Source organism: Passer montanus, unplaced genomic scaffold (assembly GCF_014805655.1).
Source record: "Passer montanus isolate IOZ18808 unplaced genomic scaffold, ASM1480565v1 scaffold17, whole genome shotgun sequence".
Lineage (NCBI taxonomy): Eukaryota > Metazoa > Chordata > Aves > Passeriformes > Passeridae > Passer > Passer montanus.
Genome location: NW_024364270.1, coordinates 12246923 through 12269995, shown reverse-complemented (window position 1 = coordinate 12269995; position 23073 = coordinate 12246923). Strand labels below are relative to the sequence as shown.

At 37.3% G+C, this 23073-nt stretch overlaps 1 protein-coding gene across 6 annotated transcripts in view; it reads left to right on the top strand.

The window, feature by feature from the left end:
• The window catches only part of CDK17 (cyclin dependent kinase 17), an 89494-nt gene extending 70333 nt beyond the window's left edge, over positions 1–19161 (top strand). For all 6 annotated transcript variants that reach the window (XM_039704231.1, XM_039704230.1, XM_039704227.1 and 3 more), the window contains 13 exons: positions 1020–1145; positions 5038–5094; positions 7063–7177; positions 7704–7798; positions 8430–8492; positions 11153–11276; positions 12271–12391; positions 12800–12897; positions 13244–13349; positions 14129–14171; positions 15021–15111; positions 15335–15412; positions 15835–19161. In XM_039704231.1, coding sequence (XP_039560165.1) covers positions 1020–1145; positions 5038–5094; positions 7063–7177; positions 7704–7798; positions 8430–8492; positions 11153–11276; positions 12271–12391; positions 12800–12897; positions 13244–13349; positions 14129–14171; positions 15021–15111; positions 15335–15412; positions 15835–15872 — 1155 coding nt within the window. In that variant the 3' untranslated portion in view covers positions 15873–19161. The remainder of the gene's footprint in view (positions 1–1019; positions 1146–5037; positions 5095–7062; positions 7178–7703; positions 7799–8429; positions 8493–11152; positions 11277–12270; positions 12392–12799; positions 12898–13243; positions 13350–14128; positions 14172–15020; positions 15112–15334; positions 15413–15834) is intronic.
• The last annotated feature ends 3912 nt before the right edge of the window (positions 19162–23073 follow it).

The window sequence follows — 23073 nt, the reverse complement described above, 5'->3', positions numbered from 1 at the left end:
TGACTTTCTTTACTTGGATAAACTACCTACACTGAAAAACAATTCCTGCTGTTTCAGAAATGACTTACCTTTTTTTGCGAGTCTGGTTGTGATGTCTTTTTATCTCGTGAGATGGTGACTGGCTACTTTGAGACAATATTTAATATTTTTGTTTCTTGCCATGTTTGAGATTAAAGCCAAACTGAAAATAAAAACAGTAAGAATGTGCAGAAACAAATCTTCTTTACCCCCCTCCCATTTGGTAAAAAATGAAGTGATTTTTTTTCCCTCTTGTCTTAGAAATAATGTATGTTGTAGTTGGAAGAATTTACTGGGGAAAAACAGAATGTGATGCAGAGAAAATGGCTTTCATGTAATGGTATTTTCATTTTCAAAAGATCCTGTAGTAAAGAGTCACAAATAAATATAATTAATGTGATATTTTTAACATCATTTTACATAATTTACAAATTACATAAATTTAAAAATGTAATAATATTCATAATAGTTGGCTCTAATAATGAAGTGATTCTGTTTTGTGAAACTGGGAAAAAATAGACTAAGTTTGTACCTTTTTTGGAGTTGAGAGAAAGAGAGAATGATATATTTTGAATTATGGAAACCTCTTCTTATACTAAAGTAACTGCTGTATGAAAAGAAATGCATCCACAATTCTCTGAATTCTTAGTTTCTGGTATTCCAGGTCCCTATAAGTATTTGAGTAAACTCAAAAAAAAGTATTTGAATAAAATAAATAAATAAATAAAGTATTTGAGTAAACATTTACCCGCAATGTAGTTATTTGCATTTTAATATTTCATTCCTCTTGTCAGAGTAATAAAGTTTGCACAGGATTTTTAACCTTACATAAGCAAGTTGAGGTATTTTAAGAAGAGAATATGCTTTTAAAACCATTTTTGTCAGATTATTTTTCATTGTATAAATATTTCAGTTTTATTTAGTAACACTGCAGATGTTACATGTTTTGGGAAATTCTGAATTCAACTTGTCCTTTCTCTTTCTGCCATTATTTGCTGCAGGACTTGAACAAGCGCTTGTCGCTGCCCGCTGACATCAGGATACCCGATGGCTACCTGGAGAAGCTGCAGATTAACAGCCCTCCCTTCGACCAGCCCATGAGTCGGCGTTCCCGTCGGGCATCCCTGGTAAGTGTGATGCACCTGCCTTCCTGGCCAGCCTCTCAGGGCTTCAGAATCCATTGCATACACAGGCCAGTATTCCATAGGTGTATTCCTGCTTCATTTCCTCTTGGACTTTTTATTCCTGATCATCCTTGTCAAAATCCAATTAAGAACTTCACACTTTGTATCATTTTTCTTCTGCTAACTCTGTGCTCTGGTATTTCTCAGTGAAGGTCTTGACCTATTAAAATCAGTGGCTAAACTCAACTCCTGAAGTGCGTACTTAAATCCTTCTGCTTTTTAGAGCAGGGATGATCTGTTTGAGCAAATAGGCCACACAGTCTTAGGTCAAGGCTGGGTCCCCTCGTGATTTGGTAGGAAGGCCCTAAGCAGCATAATATAAAGGCAGGTCCTCCTCACTGCTCTTTTTGTATTTGATAGCAGTTTTTTTCTCAGAATTGCTGTGAAGACAATAGTGGGTGTTTTGTGAAGTTTTTTTTTTGTTTTCTTTTTTAAAGCACATGTTATTTCTTAGAAGAATGAAGGAATAAATTCACATATACCTTTTTGGATTATTGGTTACTTTAAAAAATAAGTCTTTTCCTTGGAGATGAGAGAATGAGTATTCCTATACTATAATTAGAGTATAAGTTCTAGAAAACTTGGATATTTATACATATAAATCATGCACATCCCTAGAATAATAAAAAAATTATGGTCTTATTTTTAAAAAATTGATATGTTTCAGTCATAGTTTCATCTACCAGTGTTCTTTAGTGTTGAGGTCTTAAAGAATTGCTAGACTGGTACTGACATACTGAGTAAATTCATTGGTAAGAAATTTGTCACAGAGAAATTCTGAATAGATTTATGAAGTGCACATTGTTGTTTTCTTGATTTAATTACTTATTTATAAAATAAGTAATTAAATATATATTAAAACAATTAGGAAAGTACATATAATTAAATAGGTTTATTGACTGTAAAATATCTTTATTAATTGTGAATAAGGTCTATAACAAAGCAGCGTTTGAGTATTTTTACCCTGAAAGAAAAAAACTAGTGTGCTGGACTAATAAAGCTCTGATCTGCATGCCACCTTTTGCAAAAACAATCTTAAAAAAAGGAAAACATTTGAGTGAATCTCTGGAAGTAATGATAATGTGTCAGGCTTAAATACTTGTGCCAGAATTTTGTAGCTCATTCACCACTTAGTTGCTGCTGTAGCATGGAACTGAGGAACAGACTTCCCCAAACCTCTCTTCAGATGCTGGCAAAATACCTTTTCAGTAGAACCTTGCCAGTGGAGTTAAGTGTTTGGGAATTTTTCCTGTAAATCTGAATTCCCTTGCTCATTTAACGGTGACCCCTAAGAGCAGTTGAAGTTCTCTCTTCTTTACCTCTGAGAAGACTGACAGAAAAACAGTGCCCTCTAATGAATGTGGTGTGTGATTGGAATCAGCTTCCCATCACAAGGGTGTTTGGTTTCGCCTTTTAGAACGCTTTCATTTTTAAAGGCTTTAAAGTCCAAAATGAAACCTGCCAGCACTGCTGTGGAATGCAGGTATGCATTTGCTATGATTTCAAACTAAGCTTTCAAAAATGAAAGCTAAGGACTCATTGTTCTTAAATTGTTATTGCCTGCTAGCAGACTTTTACTTGTAATAGATGAGTATCGTGCTCTGCTTCAAAGGCATGTCTCTTTTCAAGACTGAATAGGGATCAAAGGGAAAAGGCTATCAAAAGTACCAGGTGAGGACTTGTTATACTTTAGGTTTGGTGTTTTTCTTTGAAATACAAGCAAAAAATTAGTTTTTACAGTGATTCCTTTTTCTGTATACATGTACAGTATTGCATGCACTAGAAGTAAAAGGCCATAAATACTGTGCATCAGTCTTTCTGTGTAAGGCAAGATAGATGCATATTGCAGAAGAAGATGAAACAGTTCAGAAAGTATTTTGAACTAAAAATGAAATTTATCTTAGTTTGAGGAATTTAAGACCTTTTTGCCTTAGGAGTGACAAGGAACCAAGATGTGATCAAAAATTTAAACACATTGTAAAGCAGATCTTGAAGAATACTTGTCTTCTATATGTAGGAAATATTGTATGATTTTTTGTATTAAACAGATAAGTTTATGAGTCTTAATGAAAAACACTGAGGTTTCTTAGAAATCTGGCTTTTAAATTCCAGACTGTCTGGTGGTAGCAATACCAATGGCTATGAATTCTTCTTTAGTTTCTCCAATAAACTAAGCCACCTGTCTTTTTAATTCTAATACCATCTAATACTCACTTCAAGGTATATTTGTTTAACTAGGTCAAAATGCACTTTGGAAACATAATATTTGTTTTGCTAACATTGCACCTATATCAGTGGTATGTTTGAAATCTCACTGCAGCTACAAGGGTAGCAAATATCAACTTTGCTTGTATTTGGAGATAAAGGTTTGTCTTTGACAAGCTCCTAAATGTGTGTGATGCTAAAGTCTCCTTATACAGTTCTAAAACATTTTGGTTCTAACACTAGTTTAATAAAGCAGAATTGCTCTTCATGTTATATGAATGTAATTATACACCCATTTTTTCCCCTAGATATATGAAGACAAGGTCTTACCCTTAGTTCAGATGTATTTTCATACATGTGTTCTGAAAACAAAGTATTAATCAGACTTTTCCTCTCTTCATATTATATTGTTCTCAAATCTTAATATAGTCAACAGTATTTATGTTACCTTGTGTTACCATGAAATAGTAGAAAATTTTAAAATACATCAGATTTTTAGGAGCAGATCAGCGTGTGACATCTGGATCTAGGTGCTGAAGACAGCTTAGGGTCAAAGGATTGTTCCTTGGAAAGAAATGAAGAGCTATGTTTGGAAATTAAAGGAGGGGGTGGTGCTGGGGAGAAAACCTGGCTCTTTTGTTGCAGTGTGTGTTCAGTTGTCAGTAAAGCATGACTGCGTGAAGCCTGTGAGTTTGGGGGTTTGGCAGGGTACAGGCTGTATGTGTTCTGTAAATTGTTTCAAGAATTCACATTTACATGTTTACTTTTTGCATTCAGGAGCAATAGTTTCAGCACTGCAGGAGAAACAGGAAGCTTTGGTGTAATTCACAGTGGTCTTAGGAGAAAATAATTGTAAGAGATAACTGTGTTATGTGAGAGTAGCAGTGGATTTGAACAGGAAAAGAATAATGATCTTACAGTGTTCAGAAGTAAATGTGTTACATAGGCAGGCACACCCTTCTGGCTTGCATTGAAGAGTTAAGTTGGTGACAAAAAAAGAGAACATGAATAAATAGATCCAAGTAAAATACACAGAGATTTGGAGTTAAGAGGTATGAATTGCGAACTGCTGAGACAAAGCTGGAGCTTGCTGAGGAATGATGCTTAGGGATTTTCTTGCTGAAGTTTCAGTCCAAAAGGCATTGGCAAATCAGAATGGAAGAGGAAACTTGAAGCTGAGATCTTGAACATAGCAAACAAATAAGATTTGAAAAAAGCAGCAGCATATGGTTATGCTGAGCTAGAGAAAGGATGGACTAGTTTGAGATTACTTCTATGCTTTAAGCTATAACAACCTATAACAAGCTATAACAAGTAGTAGTAATCACATCAGAAGAGTAGAGAAAACTTAAGTTGGAGGTAGGTTAAAGTGGGGTTTTGGTTGAAGTGTAACTCAGCTCACAGTCCCTCCAGGATACACAGTAGGCTGGCCAACAGGCTGAGCACTGGGCTTAGGTGCTGGGATGCATCTATTATCAAAATGTGCTAATTTGTTTTTAAAATACTGGAGTTGTGCAGTGTTAAGTATTGTCAGGTAATTTTCTGAAATGAAATTTAGCTTGTTCATTAAATTATGTACAAATTAAGTGTTTGGTTTCAGTGATCAATTTACCATTTCTTTTCATTGCAGTCAGAAATTGGATTTGGAAAAATGGAAACCTATATCAAGTTAGAAAAGCTTGGAGAGGTACGTATAGCTTTCTTTTGGAATTATAACAATGTCCTATGTAAAATATTGTGTAAGTTCAACTGAAATTTTCCAAATCCTGAAAATACCTGTTAAATTTACTTTTTTAGTAAACCAAACATATTCAACACGTGTAACAATGTCACAACTATACAAATGTTTATGCATAAATAATAAGCAAAATAAAAAATAAAGCAGGAAAACTGTCAGAGCTGGGGAAGAGCAAGACTCCATTAACAAATATGCTGCGTAGACCTTCTTCTGTAGGCTGGCTTTTTTTCCAGATAGACAAAATCATTCTGTTGATGGTAACAGTGTGTTTTTGATGATAACACTGAGTCTGGTGTCCTCTTGCCATGACTTAGGTTTTGGAATATTCATGATGGATTAGGGACCAGTGCTTGGAAGGTGCAGGCAATAGCAGTGTGCATGTCCTGGTAAAGAAACCTTCACACCTGAGCTGGGCAGCCAGGCAGGTGCTGCCAAGGGAAATACATAACACTTGGAGGGGGCAGCAGCTTTCCCCCTCCAGTCATCCTCTGATTTCCAGAGAAACAGTTCAGTTCAGGAGAGGCCAAGTGTCATTCCTGTCCAGTTTGATTGAGCTTGACCAACACAATTGAGAATGGACAAGGGGCACTGAAATGGGATGCAGTGAACATTGCAGAAAGAAGCAGGGCTGGTCAGCATCTCTGCTGTGAATATTGCAGTCAGTCCTCCATTTAACACATTTTAATTTCCTGTTATCAAATCTGAGCCTGCCTGATGCAACTTGAAGCCTATTCCTGTTGTCCTATCATTGATACGTGGGAGAAGAGGCTGATGCCCACTTGACTGTAACCTCCTTTCAGGCATTTCTAGAGAGCAGTAAGATCCCCTGGAGCTTCCTTTTCTTCAGGCTGAAGGCCCCCACTCCCTCAGCTTCTCCTCATAGGACTTGTGCTCCAGACCCTTCACCAGCTCCATTACCCTTCCCTGGACACTCCAGCACCCCAGTGTCCTTCTTGCAGTGAGGGGCCCAGAACTGGGCACCGCATTCATTCGAGGTGTCACCTCACAAGCACTGAGCACAGTCACTTCCCTGGCCCTGCTGGCCACAGTTATTGACACAGACCAGGGTGCCATTGTCCCTTTTAGCCACCGGGGCACACGCAGGCTCATGTTCAGCTGCTGTCAGCCAGCACCCCCAGATCTTTTTCTTCGGATCATCTTCCCAGTCACTTCCCCAAGCCCACAGCACTGCCTGGGGTTGTTGTGACCCAAGTGGAGGACCTGGTGCTCAGTCTTCTTAAACCTCATAAAGTTGTCATCAGCCCATGGATCCAACCTGTCCAGATCCTCTGCAGTCTTACAGTACCTTAGTGATCTAGGGCAGATTCTGCACCTTTGTTGCTTTTTCATGGCATTTGCAGGGATTAGTTTTGCCTACTGTATTGTCAGAATTTTTTATCTTAGTTTAGTACGCTTCTAGGGTTTTGTATCCCTTGCTGTCTGAAAATGTATAATGAAGACAAGAATCTATCCAAAGGAATTACATATTTTGTTTGAGTTTGAGGAAAAGTATGTCTGCAGCCTTTGGAAACATAACTGCAGCATAGTGCAGAGATACCCGAGCTAGGTATCTGTAGTGAGATAGAGACTTTGAGGAGTAAATGATCCCAGCAGTGAACTTAGTGAACTTAATGCTACCTGATCTGACTTCTTTGGTAGCTCTGTGGTATTTAGGTTTCCATGTAATTTTCAGAGCTGTTAGGCATATACATGCCTTATGGCTTCTGTGAGTTCAGTCCTATGCTTAAAAGAACACTTCTGTATTTTTATATATGTCAAAAGAATATAATGTAAAAACTATTCATATCCAGAATGAAATCTGTTAGATCCTCAGTCAGAAGTTAACATTTTCTTACTTAACTAATGTTTTGATAAAGGAACAACTTGTAAAAATTCCCTTCTTTTTCCATTGTATAGGGTACTTATGCCACAGTTTATAAGGGGAGAAGTAAATTGACAGAGAATCTGGTAGCTCTGAAAGAAATCCGCCTGGAACATGAAGAGGGAGCACCATGCACAGCCATAAGAGAAGGTTGTAACTTTTTTTTAGTTCTTAGAATTTCAGATACTTCTGGATTTCTTTTTGACCAAATCACCATCAGTACTTGGAAATACATAGGCTACATGGGACATTAGTGAAATTGCTGTTAATACTGATGAGGAAAGTTGCAGTTCAGACATATTCAGAGTTTTGTTTCAAATTTATTCACTTTATTGGGGGTGATTGTGATCTCAAATGCAGTATTACAAGTGGATGATTAAATACTTAGACTGCTGTTAGTGAGTAACTTTCAGGAATTCAGAATACATTTTACAGAACTACTTCTGTCTGAAATGTATAGTTTAAGAAATACAAGCTTGTTACTCAAGTGTGTGTTTGTTGTTTTGATTAAATACCTTTTTTATTAACTTGCTCTATATGAGTTTTATGTTCTTAAAAATAGCTCTTTAATTTAAAAACCCCAGATAGCTTATATAGATGGTCCTAACTAGAAGTTGCATTTATTCCTCATGTGTTTTGCACTTATTTATTTTGTTTTTCCTGTTTTCTCTTGCAGTGTCATTATTAAAAGATCTGAAACATGCAAATATTGTTACGTTACATGATATTGTGCACACAGACAAGTCTTTGACTCTTGTTTTTGAATACCTGGTAAGTGCTTAAACAATTAGTGAGCTTTACATTTGATGTATTGTTTCTAAGAAACAGAAATACAGCAAAATTCTGTACTTTTTTTAAACTACTAGGACTAGTAGTTTACTCCTGCATTTACAGTCATCCAGCTAAAAATGAGAACATGTATTCAGTTCTTAAATGGCTGTAAATTAGTAAATACTGTTGGGATCATTTCAGAGTTTTCTTAATAGCAGATACTGGTGATCTGCCTGATCAGACTGTCTGCTTGTCCAAAATCATGACCTGTATAAAATGGTAATCACACTATTTTCCAATGATATTTTTCTATTCCTATGATATTTTTCTGTTGTGACATAGCTGACTTTCATTGTAATTGGAGAATATACAATTCTCTAAAATACTGTGCCTCACATAGATGGAGGAGAGGGCAATGGCAAGTAATGTTGTACAGCTTGCTGGGAAAAGGGTATTTCTATCCTCTGGAAAACCAAAGGTATTTGTCTGCAGGCTTTAGGGGTTTTTATCATTTAGTATCTTCTGCAGAAATCTCTTTTTTTGGTGAATCATTTCAGTTCCAACAATAAGTAATATTCATGTGATTTGTTGTGCACAATTTTACTGAACCCTGATGATGGTGTTTTGACAGGACAAGGACCTGAAGCAGTACATGGATGACTGTGGTAACATCATGAGCATGCACAATGTAAAGGTGAGTGTTTTTAGTGACAGTGGCCACCTTCCAGCTTTGTCCTAAGAATTTCAGAGAACTTTATAATCAGGAGCTAGATGGTTTAGCCTCTTTAAAAATAAAAGAAAGAAACTTATCTTCTTTTTTGGCCTGACTTAGCTACATTTGACATCAGATAGTGTCTCTGTTTTCAATGTTTAAAACATTGAAAAGAAGAGATTATATAATTTCATGTGTTTTCATTCTTTTTGAAGTTACATATCTAAAATTTTAAAATTCCTAAAAGATAATACATTCATAACCCTTTTGACTTATTGTCCTTCCATTATTTTATACTCTTTTACTAAGTCTGTAATTTGATATAGCCTCAGATTTTTATATGGACACTGAGGAAAATGTGGCCTCAATCATGAATGTGTTTTTGGTGCCACTGCTCACTACGCGAGTAAGAAATCAAAAATATGTATTTAAGAATGAGTAATTTTCATCTTTCCATTAGTAAGAAAATGGAAATAAAATTTTCTTAGGGCCTGATTTCCTTTCCTTCTAGTTATGGTTGTGGCCAGGTCAAGTGACTCAAGTCTCCAATCTGGCCTGCTGAAACTAAGTCAGGGTCAGGTGCTATTTCTCTTGTAAAAACCAGGCTTTTATTTGGAAAACTGGCAGAACTCTTAGTCTTCTTTAATACTTAGGGCTTTAGAAACAAGCTTCCAAACAGAGTACAGTACTGTCGTGAAATGAGTGAAGAGATTTGGCACACAGGCTAGATATTGATTACTGTTTGGTGAGCTTTCCCTTTCATTCTGTTGTCACATTACTGTAATTATCTCCAGGGAAAGACATCTGCCCATAACCTGCTCTGTTGCTTCCTCTGAGAGTCTGCAAAGGGAAATGCTTTAATTTGTTTCTACTTCAGAGAGACAACCAAAAATCATAATTACACTTGTGGTTTTAATTATCTGCAAGTTCATAACCAGTGCTTTAAGCTTAAAAAAAATAAGAGAAAGCTGTAAGTGGGAGCCTGACTTTTATTACAAGTGCAGTTAGTTAACTAGCCAGAATCTGAGCTAAGCAGAGGAATTGTTTTTCCTTGTTTGCCTGTGGTGTAAGATATGCTCAGAGATCAAATTTATATGGTCAGTACCGTTGGCACTGGGAAACCAGAACAGCTGCTTAGCTGTGGTAGCTTACCTTATAATAACTGTGGGGGTTTGAGTCATCATTAACATTTGAGAGACCTCCCTGACATCACTTCTCACACTCCTCAGCTAATTTTAGGTTTTTGTGTTTTGACAAAATGAAGGTGTGTGTAATCTCTGTAGGTATTCGTGTTTTAACCAAAATTTTGAGCTAATACATGACATCCTGTGCATTTCCAAAAGGATCCCTGCCAACTGAGGTGAAGCTTCACAATTTCTGTAATCTGCTTTGCGTTCTTGACTAAGCCTTGTAGTCCCAGTGCACATTAGGGAGGGCCATTTACTTCTATTGAAGTCATGCTAATAAAGCTTGGAACTGACTACCCCTGCAACAATATAGGCCTGAGTAGATGGAACAAGACTTGTTGCTTCTCATTCTGCTCTTGAGAAAGGAAAGCAAGGAGAAAGAAATTAATCCCAATTCCTATTTTTCTAGCACAGATGCATCCTATGTCAGCACACTGGGAACAGATGGATGTAACTACACCTGCTGTGTATTTGTCCAGTTTATGAAAAAGAATTTGGTAGTGTCACTTGGTGCAAAAATAAACGGATGTATCAGAATATGGTCATTTAAAACATTCCAGTGTTTTTCCTCAGAGGTCCTGTTACATGATGAATTTGTCACATTGCTTTCTGTAATGCTTCATATTTTTTCGTTGCACATTTGATTACTTATGCTGACTACTGAGTACTGCTGTGTGGTAAATGCCAGTAATAGCTACCCAGAAGTCCCATGTTTGAGATCAGACCTTTATACATACAGAAACTGCTAAGTATTAGTCCTTAATGCAGTGATACATTAAACTTGCTTGGCTGCCCACTGCTAAACCTTTCTTTGCCCAACACTAATTTTATATCTATATATGTGCACCATTGATATGCATGACTGAAGTTGTTTGCTTGGCTTGCTATTCCAGAGGATTAAAATAAACCTCTGTGTGTCAAGGTGAGAGGATGAATATAAATACCAGAGGCAGTTGGGCTGCTTTAATAATCCTCATTTACCCATTTCTCTATCTTCTCTAAGCTTGTATTTTTCCAGTAGCGTGCCAAGACATTCTTTACGTAGTTCAGCACAGTTGGATGGAAATGCTGCTGAGCTGCATTTCCAGAAGGGGCTCTGTGGCCAAAGGCAACTGGAGTATATAGTCAGAGACAGTTATCTTTAAAGACATTAGTGTGGGGAAGGGCAGTGGTAAATGCTCTTTAAAAATAAACAGCCCTGTGTTTCTCTTCAGTTAAACAGAACAAATTACTGTGAAAGTCTTTGTTGTAAAATATGATGTTAAGGCATAAAATGATTTTAAATCTTAGAACAATTATGATGATGTCCAGAATTTGCTCATAAGGAAAGTAACTCACTTTTTAGAGAAGTCATTTTGTCCTGCTTACAGTACATAACTCTTCATTGCCCAACTAGTCATGCAATGTGTAGATTACAATTTTTTGTCTAATTTATATAAATGTTGTCTTTTGTAGCTATTTTTATATCAGATTCTTCGTGGTTTGGCATACTGTCATAGGAGAAAGGTGCTACATCGAGATTTGAAGCCACAAAATCTACTAATTAATGAGAAAGGAGAACTGAAGCTTGCAGACTTTGGTATGGCCTGAAATTACTCTGTGATAACTATTTTTTTCTCTCAGCAAAGGAAAATAATTTTTCCTTAAAAGTAGAAATGAGTGCATTGGGTCTGTAATGAATTTGGGTGTTCTCAAATGGAAAATTGGAAAATGAAAGTCAGCCTTGATAAGCAATCAGTGTAATCCCTCTGTAGGTAACACTGTCACTCCACTTGCAATTTGGAAGTAGTCTTACAGCTTCCTGTGAAATTGATAGCTAGTCAGATCCTTAAGGTGGAGCTCATGTTGCTTCTCCTAACACTCCACAGTCACTCTAAAGCAGGGTGACCATGCCAGGAGAGAGGAAGGAAGGGTTTGTTCATGTGCTAAATTGTCAGGTGTTGCACTATCATTGATACACCAAATGCCTTGGGATTTACAGTAGAGTGGGGCATCCACATTTTCCTGTTACCTTCTGTGTCTGGAAGATCCTTTGAAAGTTGTGCTCTGTGCCTCTGATTTTATCCCTTCTGTGTGAATGAAAGTTGCTCAGAAAATTGCATCTAACATGATAGACCTGAATTTTATTGAAGATATTGCTGACAAATTGACAATGTTAGGATGAAAAACCCCTGCTGATGCAACATTGGTTTGGCCTGTTTCCACCATTTGGTTAATGTTTGTTGCCTTCTGCCTTTTGCAATGTAATTCTCCAGAAACAATGCAGAAGGTTTTCACAACAGGGAGGTGTCATATATCAGTCTAATGCTATTTAATGAAATTTATAGGATTAGTCCAGGTTTTGATCTGTTTACCTTTCTTCTCTGCTTAAAAATGCTGACCATGAGATTGCCATAAATACTAAAAGGCAATAGAAATCTCTTTATTAGGGCATTAAATAACATTAAGAGATGGCAAGTATAATAATGATGGTATTTAGCAAGTATAATAAGGTCCTAAAAATAGTTTGTCAATTTCATACAAAAAGGATTTCAGCAAGCTGTACGTGACTCTTCATTTCCCTTTTTATCAAGGATTGGCAAGAGCGAAGTCTGTTCCTACAAAGACTTATTCCAATGAAGTTGTCACATTATGGTACAGACCACCTGATGTTCTCCTTGGATCTTCAGAGTATTCAACTCAAATTGACATGTGGTTTGTATAGCTTTATCTAACTCAAATTTTTGTTCTGAGTCAAGCTGAAAAAATGTCAGCTTTGCTGTTAAATAGTAACATTCAAATACGCAGTCTTTGAATTTTTGTATTTAGGGAAAAAAGCAAGTCGTCTTCTCCTAATGACAGGGTAACATGGTATTTTACCATGAACTTTAACAAAATTGATTAACTCAACTTCTGAAGGAAGAGGATATAATATAGCTATGACACAGGTTTTATTTAGTCTTTGACAGCTCTTCTGTTAATACAAATCTTTCTAAATATTTTAATAGTAGTGTGTGGCTAACAACCAATAATTTGTTTTAATTGAAAAATAATCCCAGAAGCCTTTACAAGCTGAAATTAAAAGATTATTTCTGCTTTATCTTGTTCTCTGTCTTTATAAAGGGGCGTCGGATGCATATTTTTTGAAATGGCGTCAGGAAGACCTCTTTTTCCTGGTTCAACTGTTGAAGATGAACTGCACTTAATTTTCAGACTTCTTGGTAAATGGATACTTTTAGTAATGTTAATGTCAACGCACCGTATTTGTATGAGAACTTTGGATCTTTATCTCAGAGCAGTAGTAGGATACTTTCAATAATGTTAATGTTAACACACCGTGTTTGTATGAGAACTTTGGATCTTTGTCTCAGAGCAGTAGTATATATTGCATTGTAATCACGGTGATAAGAAATTATTCAGCTGACTGTACGGCTGAGGTTGCACAACATAGGCATATTGAATATTTTTTCCCCTTTCTCCTTTAAATTACAGGATTAAATGCTTTTTTATGTCAGAGTTGTTTGTTTACATTTTTGAAGTTGAATTGGTTACTGTTTCTAAATGCAGGAACTCCATGTCAGGAAACATGGCCAGGCATTTCTTCCAGTGATGAATTTAGAAACTACAACTTTCCTAAGTATAAACCACAACCTCTCATCAACCATGCACCAAGGTACTTTGTGTTTTATTAATAGAACATATGCATCCCTGTGGCTTTGCATATTCCTAAGTGGGAATGCATTTCCGAGTGCAATCTGCCACTGAATGGTGTAAAACTATTCATCATTTGTGTTAGTGTGGGCAGATGATAATGGAAAGCAGAACCTAGTACTTTGTGATTACTTCCTCTAATATCATTCTAGGTACCACAGCTCCTTAATGACCTGTGGAACGATAAACTCCGATTAATCACCAGTCTCCATAGCTGGAGAATTCACACAGCATTTCCTGAAGAACACAAATTCTCTTATGGTTATATATTAGATTCAGGCCGTTTGTTAAAATGGTTTCCTTGAGCAGTTTCTTGTAATCATTTTAAAACCATAATGAGGAAGATGAAGGGTCTGTGCAGTTATTATAAATGAACTTAATAACAAAGACATTCATTGTCTACTTTGAAGAAGATCTAAAGTTGTATCCCTCTAGTAAATGAGTAGTATTAATCTTAAGTAATTTAAAATATTCAAATAAATGGTCCAGGTCAATCTAGTAAATGACAATCCAAACTAAGGATTTGTGTGTCCCCAGTGTTTTCCAAATTGTCTTGTTCTGAGATGTTAGGACTCATATGTATTCACATTATCATGAGTTAATGTTTAGGTGAAAGCATTTCTGTGTTTAGATACAATTTTCATATTTGATATCATTTAATTATGTCAGTTCCTCTGTGGTTTTACTTTCATAAATACAATTCAATAACTGTTTTAACTTTAAAAATGTCTTTATTTTTAGGCTAGACACGGAAGGAATTGAATTGATAGCGAAGTTCCTTCAAGTAAGATGTGTTTTGTGGCTTTGCTTCATAAAAGCGCAAGTTTTGAGTTATAATATATTGCATACAAAACGTATTAGAAACCAAAGTATTTAGTTCTGTCTCAAAGTGCAATGTGTAGCTAAGTCTGTAGTGGATGACAGGTGTGAGAAGAAGTCTGTAGTGTGAGAATTAAAAAACTGATGTTTGCTGTTTTTTTCCCCCAGAACTGATTTATTCTCTTACTACCTTTTATAAAAATAGAATTACTCTATGTTAGCCCTGAAAAAACTAAAGCTCTTGTGAAATATGGTATTAAACCAGAACTTTTAAATACAAATGCTAAATTTCTTTAATGATTAACTGAGCTTGGTACTAGAGAAGGAGTTAGTAAGGTGTAATATTACGCCTTGATCTGCAACTGTATTCAAAAGCTGAAATGGTATGTAGGTTTAATCTTTAAATCTGTATTAAAAATGAGCTGGAAGCAAGATGCCAAGTCCTGCATCTCTGAGTAGATGCAGCACTGTAACTTATTTGTGTGCAGCTTTTTAAACATCTGCAACCATGCCTAGAATTGCACAGATGCCAAGCAGGAGGTGCCTAATCCATTGTACCATTCATAAATAAAGATTAGGTGTAGTTTTGACCTGTATCTAATTTCAGAAGTTATTTTTACTGTTTTAGCAATCTTGTTATGTGTTGACAGTACTGATTTTGATAAACCATTATAAATTCATGTGTGAAATGAAAGTAATGAAAAAAATTGTCCTAGTGAATGATGGGAAATGTTGAGAGATAGAACTCTTTCTCCCTTTTATGAAATCACTTGATGCAAAGAGATTTTTAATGGAAACCAACACTCTATTACAGTATGAATCAAAGAAGAGAATTTCAGCAGAAGAGGCCATGAAACATGCGTACTTCAGAAGTCTCGGAACAAGAATACACACTCTGCCTGAAAGTAAGAGGAGCAGTAAAGTAGGAGAGCATTGTTTAGATAGTGCATTAAAACTAAGTACATTGTGAAAGGAAAAGCCCTCTAATGTATTAAAGAAGTCTGATATCTAGTGGCTTAAATATTTGAGAATTAGGATTTTTTTTAATCTAAACTATATAATTAAGAATATAATTTTGGTCAATAGTTTTACATTTGTATATGAATTAATTTCTTTCTTGCATTCCAGGTGTTTCAATATTCAGTCTAAAAGAGATTCAATTGCAAAAAGACCCTGGCTTTCGAAATTCCACTTACCCAGAGACCGGTATGGAAAGCTTGATATTTTCTCATGCTTGCTAAAAGAATTCTGTGCAAGAGGCATTTGGAATTGAAAAATGCTTTGTTAAATTGATTTGTGTGAATATACTGAAAAAATAAAATCCAGATTATTTACTAAGATTCCTGTAGAGACACATAAGCTAAGTGCACAGCAAGATGTGATTTTTACTAGGGATGGGCAGAGACTCTGAAGGTGAGAACATTTTGGAGTTTCAGACCAGTGCTGTATGGGGGTTAGAGGTGGCCAAGTGAAAAACCAGTGCAGTGAGTGCAGTTGAAAGAAAGATGCTGATGCTGATTGAAGCACAAGGGGTGTTGCTTTGAAGAAGGATGAAGATGTGGATAATGACTTAATGCTCCATTGTGCAAATGCTTCCGTTTCTTACCATGGTCCGTGTTGTGTTGCAGGACATGGGAAGAACAGAAGGCAGAGCATGCTTTTCTAAAGGGGGCAGTGCAGAGTCAAGCCCAAGCCTATCCTGTCGATCAAGGACTCGGATCCAAAGGCAGTGCTTTCTGTTGGTGGACTTGGAATCGCAGTTTGTCTACACTGTCCTCTTAACAGTGGAGTCTTTTTATTTCCAACCTGCAAATTATGTTTTTATATTTGTTGTCACAGTGTGACAATTTTTTGTACAGTTGGTTTTAAGGTCTCCTCTGCCACTAGAGCCAGTAGGTTACAGCTGTTGATGTAACTGTAGCTGCAATTTTTGTGCAGGACTGAGAAACACAGTGCATTATTTATTGCGGAATCATTGCTGCTAAATAACTACTGTCTGTATAGTTAACACAACAGTTCCATGCCTGAAGAAGTTGCAATGGCTTTATAATATGTGAATGCAGCTGTTTCTCTTGATAAAATGTTCTACTGCTGCGGGGTTTTTTTGTACTTCTTAAACTGCAGTGTTTCCTGGAATGTAAACATAGCTTTGCTTGGCTATAGGTGAGCCATCTTTAATGCTCTAAGTTCTTGGCACTTAATTCCTTATTTAACATTGGAAGTATGTGTTGAAATAGTTGAAAAATTATAATGCATATTATGTTTTTGAAAAGCACATAGTGTGAAGGTTGATTCAAACAAGTGAAAAGTAACTTTGATTTGCTCTCAGATCCTATGTTAGCTATTGATAAATTAGAGCATGGAGGCTGGACGTTTTGTCAGGCTTACTCCAGCATAACATATTTGCACATTGTTGTGCATATGGGGCCTGCAGAAACAATAACTTTTGTACCTTCTTTTTAACTTAGAAATACAAATAGTAAAAGGACAATTCATATATGTTGGACCCTGGCTTACTTTTCATTACAGAGGAAGAGGACAACTAATTACATAAATATGGGAATAATGTCACACTTTTCCCACTTTGTTCCTCTCCCATTTATGCATTATTCACTTGAAATCAACTGGAAAGATGCAAGTTTGTACTTGAGAAGAACTCACTATGCTACAGAGCTTTTACAATGGGAACTTAGAGAGTTTTTCAGATCTTAGATGTTACCTGTTTTCCAGAGATAGTAAACATATTACTACTATGCTTATGCATCTCAGTGAGTATCATAAGTACACCTTTGGTGATGGTTACAGTATTTTTAAGCATTTGTGTTCACCTTTATGAACCTATTTGTTTAGTGCATCTTAAAGAGACTGTAAATCTTTATTGGTATATTTTGAAATGGTCATGTAAATCTTTGGCTGGTATATCATGAAAATAGTCATAGGTAACTTAATTTTTCCTGACATTCACTGTAAAACGTTCAGGGGTCCTACCATTTCTGTTCAGGAAATCTTGTAGTTTATTGTTATTTAACAGTATTAAGTGAATTTTTGTATATTTCATTTTAACTTTATTTGTGAATAGTGATTGTGGCATGTTTGGGGGTGTTTTATTAATATTTCATTGATACTAGTAAATTTGAATTGGGATTTTTTTTTTAATTTTATTTTCTGGAAGAGAGAAATTCATGTGTAACGGTGACTATTGGACCACTACTGCTTTTCAGCATTTGTAAACCGGTTTTACGTTAAATCTTGTAGACCTAACAAACTGCTGTTATTTCTAACTGACCGACCTGTATTAATATTGTACTTTTGAAAGTATAAATATTATGTGGAATTCTTTGGTTTTGTTTTGAAATTTATAATAACAAAAGCCCTGTGTTGTTAAAAATACAGACTAAGCGAACTTGCGGTTCTTGGGGCATTGTTGGCAGCGTTTAGCGAGGTCCGTGCGTTGTGCGAGCCCTCAGGGTCACCTCTGGCTGCTCCTTTGGTTCCTTTGGTGCAGTGGCAGTGGCAGTGCCGTGGCTCATCCGTGGCCGAGGCTGCTCATGACCTTTTGAGTAGCATGGTCCAGTCTCACTGCTGGTGAGCCAGCCCTGCGTGTCACACGGCCCGGGAGCGCAGCGTGAGGCTCGGACGCGCGCGGGGCTCCCCTGATCCCAGTGTGAGCGCTACGGGCGTGGCAGAGGCACCGCTGGCGCTGATGGAAAACCTTGTCCTGAAATAGTTGTTATATATTTTTTTATAGTTGCTATGGATCTGATCTAGATTTTATACCGATGAACTTTGTAGGAAATACGTTGTAGATGTGACAGTGTTGAAGAAAGAAGTGTCAGAAAAACATCTTTTTTTACAGAAGTAGTGAAGATAGACTAAATGTTCACTATGGATAAATGTGGGATTTAGCATTTCTAGAACAGTAGTACTTCATAGGTCATAAAAGAACGAGTAATAATGTGACACTAATGAGTAAAGGACTTAAAGGTTTACCTGGTAAAATGAAGTGCATTAATAAACTTAGAAAGGGATCAGATGCAGCTAACAAAAGGATGTTCCATTTTAAGTAGGAATTCAGCTTTTTTGTTACAGATGAAAAGATCTTCCATAAAATTAAAGCAGTCTGTTTATAAAGAATTTTTTCTAAGGACCTACAAGTGAATCTGTGTTTTTCATTAGGAGGTAGCTTTAAAGAACATATTTAAGAAACTTGGCATCTGTTGTCAAGCCAGTTTGGGGCTTTTTAAAATTGTCTGTTACCGAAATTCATGCATCAGCAGAGACAGTTCTGTGGCAGTTGCCCATTTGGGGCAGTAGTCAGCTAGTCTGAGGTTGCTGGGCATCTCTGACATTCTTTCTATGGAATTCTGTGCTCTGCCTCCTGTCTGGCAGAGTCAGGTACTACGGACTTGGTTTCACTGTCCCCAAAAACTGTAGGAGTGTTGGCCTTTTTGGGAGAAGACCTCAAGAGTGTCAAAAACCAAGCAGAGAGTCACTAAAAATGGATGACTTTCAGCGTTTGGTGTGACCACCTTTGCTTGACGATGAGTGATGAGTTAATGAGAAATGGCCTGCATGTCGTGGCTGATTTAGGTAGTTATTTTTAGGAGATAACTGGTGTGTCCCACCTAGCCCAGGGTAGGGCTGGCAAGGTGTGGGTGTCGGTGTGTGTCAGAGTCAGGTGGGCTGGAAGCCAGGCCAGAGGCAGGTGCTGGTGATGTGCTTGCATTCACGTGCAGGTGAAGGTTGAAGGGGAGAGAGGGTGGGTGGAGGATGGGGATGGACAGGAAGGGTGGGAGATGGAAGGGGCAAACCAACAGCTCAGCAATGCTCTAGTGGAACGTGCTTCTCAACATGGCTGTGTTATTTTTGTGCTGCTTTACCACAGCATTAAGTAGCCAGAGTGTATCCCTGAATTGGGCAATAAAAGTTAAAATAAACAATTATTAAAGAATCAACATACTTCGTATTTGCAAATCATTTGAAAAACTGCAAGGTAGCAGGTTTTGGGCTGTTTGCTGGTTGTTTGTGTGTGAGTTTTGCAGTGTAATAAAGGTACATTGTTTCTGTTCTACAATGTTAAAATGGAATTAAGGTTAAGAATACATTCTGTTGTTGAGGACAAAATATATGAAAGGTATGTTGTAAATATCCACAGGCTAAGTACCATAAATCCAGGAAATACTCAGAATTAAGGTCAGACTTTAAAGAAATCCGAACAAATCAGGGTATGGAAATACAGAGCTACAATACATGATGACACTGAAGAGAAATCAGAACTTACTTGCCTGTGACATGATCATTTTGTCTCATGAGCAGAGTTGAAGTAATTCATGCACCTTGTTAGCAAATTTCAGTACCTTATTTACCTTCAGAAATTGTGGCTTAAAAAAAATGTAACATCTCTGTGAAGTGCCTTAATTTTGGGAAGGAACTTGAATGCTTACTTTATGCAGTTTGGGGGTTTTTATATTTTCAGAGATTGGGCTGTTAAAGATTTAATGCTCTCATTTGGCCTTTGTGCACATCCAGCTATGTTACCAGTATCCATGTCATACCAGTTTAGGAGACTGGCAAGGTAACAAGTACAATTATGAAACATAAAGGAAGTATGTAGCAGTAGGAACATTCATGAAATTCATGAAAAGTATAAAATCCAAGCAGGTACAAGGGCTTTGAAATTTCTGCCATGCACCTTCTTTCATCTGTGGAGTTCAGCTGCACAAAAATCATAGTCCCGTTCTCGGCCATAGTGGGAACCTGTTTTCAGAACTGGGATTAGAGTTCATATATTCTAGATTGGTTTTTTTAATCTATTATATGTGACTTCCACTGAGCAGTCCCTGTCTAACTAACTGAGTAAAATTGAGGTCAGCTGAAAACATGCACAATTTCCAATTATTTTTGCATGTTTCTAAAATCCCTTAACTCTATGTTCTGTAACTTTAGAGCAAACTTAAACCGAATGCACACATACACACGTACTACTGTGGTAAAGAACTGCTTAATTTCTTGTGCTGGCTGCATCCTTCAAGCTCACTCAAGAAGCAGGCCTGCCTGAGCACATCACTTTCATGGTCCTCCTAATGAAATATGAGTCTCACTTGGCTCAGATGCCTGCCTTGAAATACATTTTTCCCCAGAGAGCTGTGAAGTTCCTTCATTTGTTGCAGTGGGATCTTTCTGCTGATGGAATTACCATGGCTGTGGATTGCAAACCAGGGAAAATGCTCTTCCCTGTCTCTTCTCCAATGTGCTCCTCTAGAGCACCTCCCTCCAAGCCTTGCATGGTAGTGTCAGCACTGTCACCTGCCCCTCCTCTTTCACACCCTCAGCTTGTTTTTAAAAAGACAGTTTTTTCCTTTCTTCGCTGTCTTGTTATTTGATTTGCAGGAGGGGGTAGCTGGCCTGGAGCCATGTTAGGAATAATTAAGTTTACATTTATGCATTTGCGCTTCTTGCAGAGTGAATGTGAACTGATGGGAATCTTTCACAAAAGAACTCCAGCACATCCTAGAATCTTCTCTCCTAGGATGCTTTCTTCAAATACCAGCCCCTACCCAAGGCAGGCCATGATGCTGATTGCTCCAGAGTCCTTGCTTGAGGTTCATTCTGCTTCTTTCATTTAAATAAATTCATACTGCTTCTCATTCGTGCTGTCAGTCTCTTTGCCCTCAAGAAATAGGTTTGTACTCCATCTGTGCCAAGCGCTCACACATTAATTGGTAAGAGCAGTTACAGTTTGGGGCTAAAACGGATTTTAAAAGTTGTAGTTTTCTGATGGCTTTGGAGGGTTATGCTTAAATCTGAGGCCTGTGTTTGTTTATCCTACAGGATATACAGACAGTCTGAAGATCAGAAGGGACTAGAAATGCCCTTACATAAAAGACTACCTGTACTTACTGTGCCTTTTCTAAATTCATTTGGGTGTCATGATGGCTTCTGAAGATGTTTCCCATAGGCACGAGATCACACAGCTTTTTTATGCAGAGGGTTGTTCTGTTAAAATTAACCCTGTAGTCATGTTGGAAAGGACCACATTCCCTTTAAACAGAAACCTTACTGACAGTTTTTCACTTCTGTGGTAGGTGTTTCCAGATGGGTAATGAGCCTGTCTGATGAGATCAGTTTTAGTCAGACAAAACAAATCATTCTTTCTTGACATCATGGATGTGTGTCAGGTATTTTGCTACAGTTTATCACCTATCACTGTTTTCTCCACCTTGGAAGTTTTCTTTAGAACTGAAGCTGCTTACCTGTGCCAGAGCCAAAGGTGTGCACAAGCTCTTGGCAAAGCTGCCCTGTAGCAGAGGCCCTTCTGGAGGATACTTGCTTTCCTGAAGAAACAAGGTGCAGGTAAGCCAAACATAACCCTAATTGTGCACCCGGCCTGTACAGTAACTGGGAACTTCTTGTGTATTGCTGAAGCACAAATGAAGTGCAAATCTTGTAATAAATCTCCCAAGTATGATCAAATTGCAATTACTACCAAGAATATTGAAAAGACAGTAACTCCCATTTTGTTGCCCAGGATGGCTGGCTTGGAGCTCTCCTGCCACAGAAATATTGACACTGCCACAGTGTTTATTTAAAAACATTTATTTGAATTTTTTTTCTACAGTTAAAAAGATACCTGTTAATAAAATTCAGTAGATTACCAATAGAGTATTTTCTTCAAAGCATAAGGCATAACAGTCAAGTGTCTCATATAAGTGTTAGACTTGAGAGGCTGGACTGTATTTGTATAAATACCTCCCAATAGCAAAAATTTTTGTTCCACATTATTGACCAATTTAGAAGGCAAATTTTGACAGCCTATTTATTTCAGCTGAAAAGACAACTAGCAGAAGATGTGTTCTCTTGCTATTTTTATTCTCTCAAAGATGAGGAGACAGCACTTCTTCCCACTTTCTGTCTTCCATTGTTTTATAGGATTCTCTTAGATCCTTTCCAGTAATTTCTTCAAATAGGATTTTGTCCCAGAATTGTTGTTTTTTGCTATCTTTAAAAAAAGTCCAAAATCATTTAAGGACGAGAGGGTGGGAGGGAAGCTGTGGGTGTGTTGAGCCTTTTGAGAAGAAAAAGATCTTTCTTAGTAAAACCTTGGAAGTATTAAAATCATGGGAGTCTGGGTACTTCTAAGAATCTCTTCTCTGTCACATACTCCCTTCTCTCATGGTCACTGGTTTTTTGCAGTGTAATGTTCCATATTAGTATGTTTTCATCTTTTTTAACTCATAGTGAGAAACACCATCTCAATGTCGGGTTCTCCCATCAGCCACAGAGGCATGTACAAGACAAGTCTCTATGCTGCTGTTCATGCCTTATAGGTGTATGTAGATAGTCATGGGTTTTTAAAAATGAAGCAGGAGTCAGCTCTCTATGTGAAATAATTGCCTCTCTGTAACTTATTGAAAAATATTCCGTGTACCTGGGAGGAAGGCATTGGAAGAGAAATGTTCAGTCTGCAAGCCCTTGTGATTTATCTCCACTAACCTCGTCAATCCCATCAGTTACACGCTGCCCTTTGTTCCAACCTATTTTGATTTTACTGTGTATAAAATTTGCATTCACTCATAAATTTAGCGTAGGTTCATCTTCTCTTTTTGACTCCATGGGGTGGCACATCTTGAGCTCTTGAAACGCTGAGTCGAGCAAATGATGTCCCAAGTGCTTCATTTGTTCTCCTCATGTCTGGCATTCAGTTGCTGTCTTTATCAGCTGGTACCTACACAGATACAGCAGGTTTTTATCACTGCAAGTGGAACTGTTGAGTAGTTTTTGGTTGTGCAACCCAGGAGCCTGAGGAAAATTCCTGCTGTCTTTTGTCAACAACCTCTGCCCCAAAAATGGCTTTTCAACATCAGAAC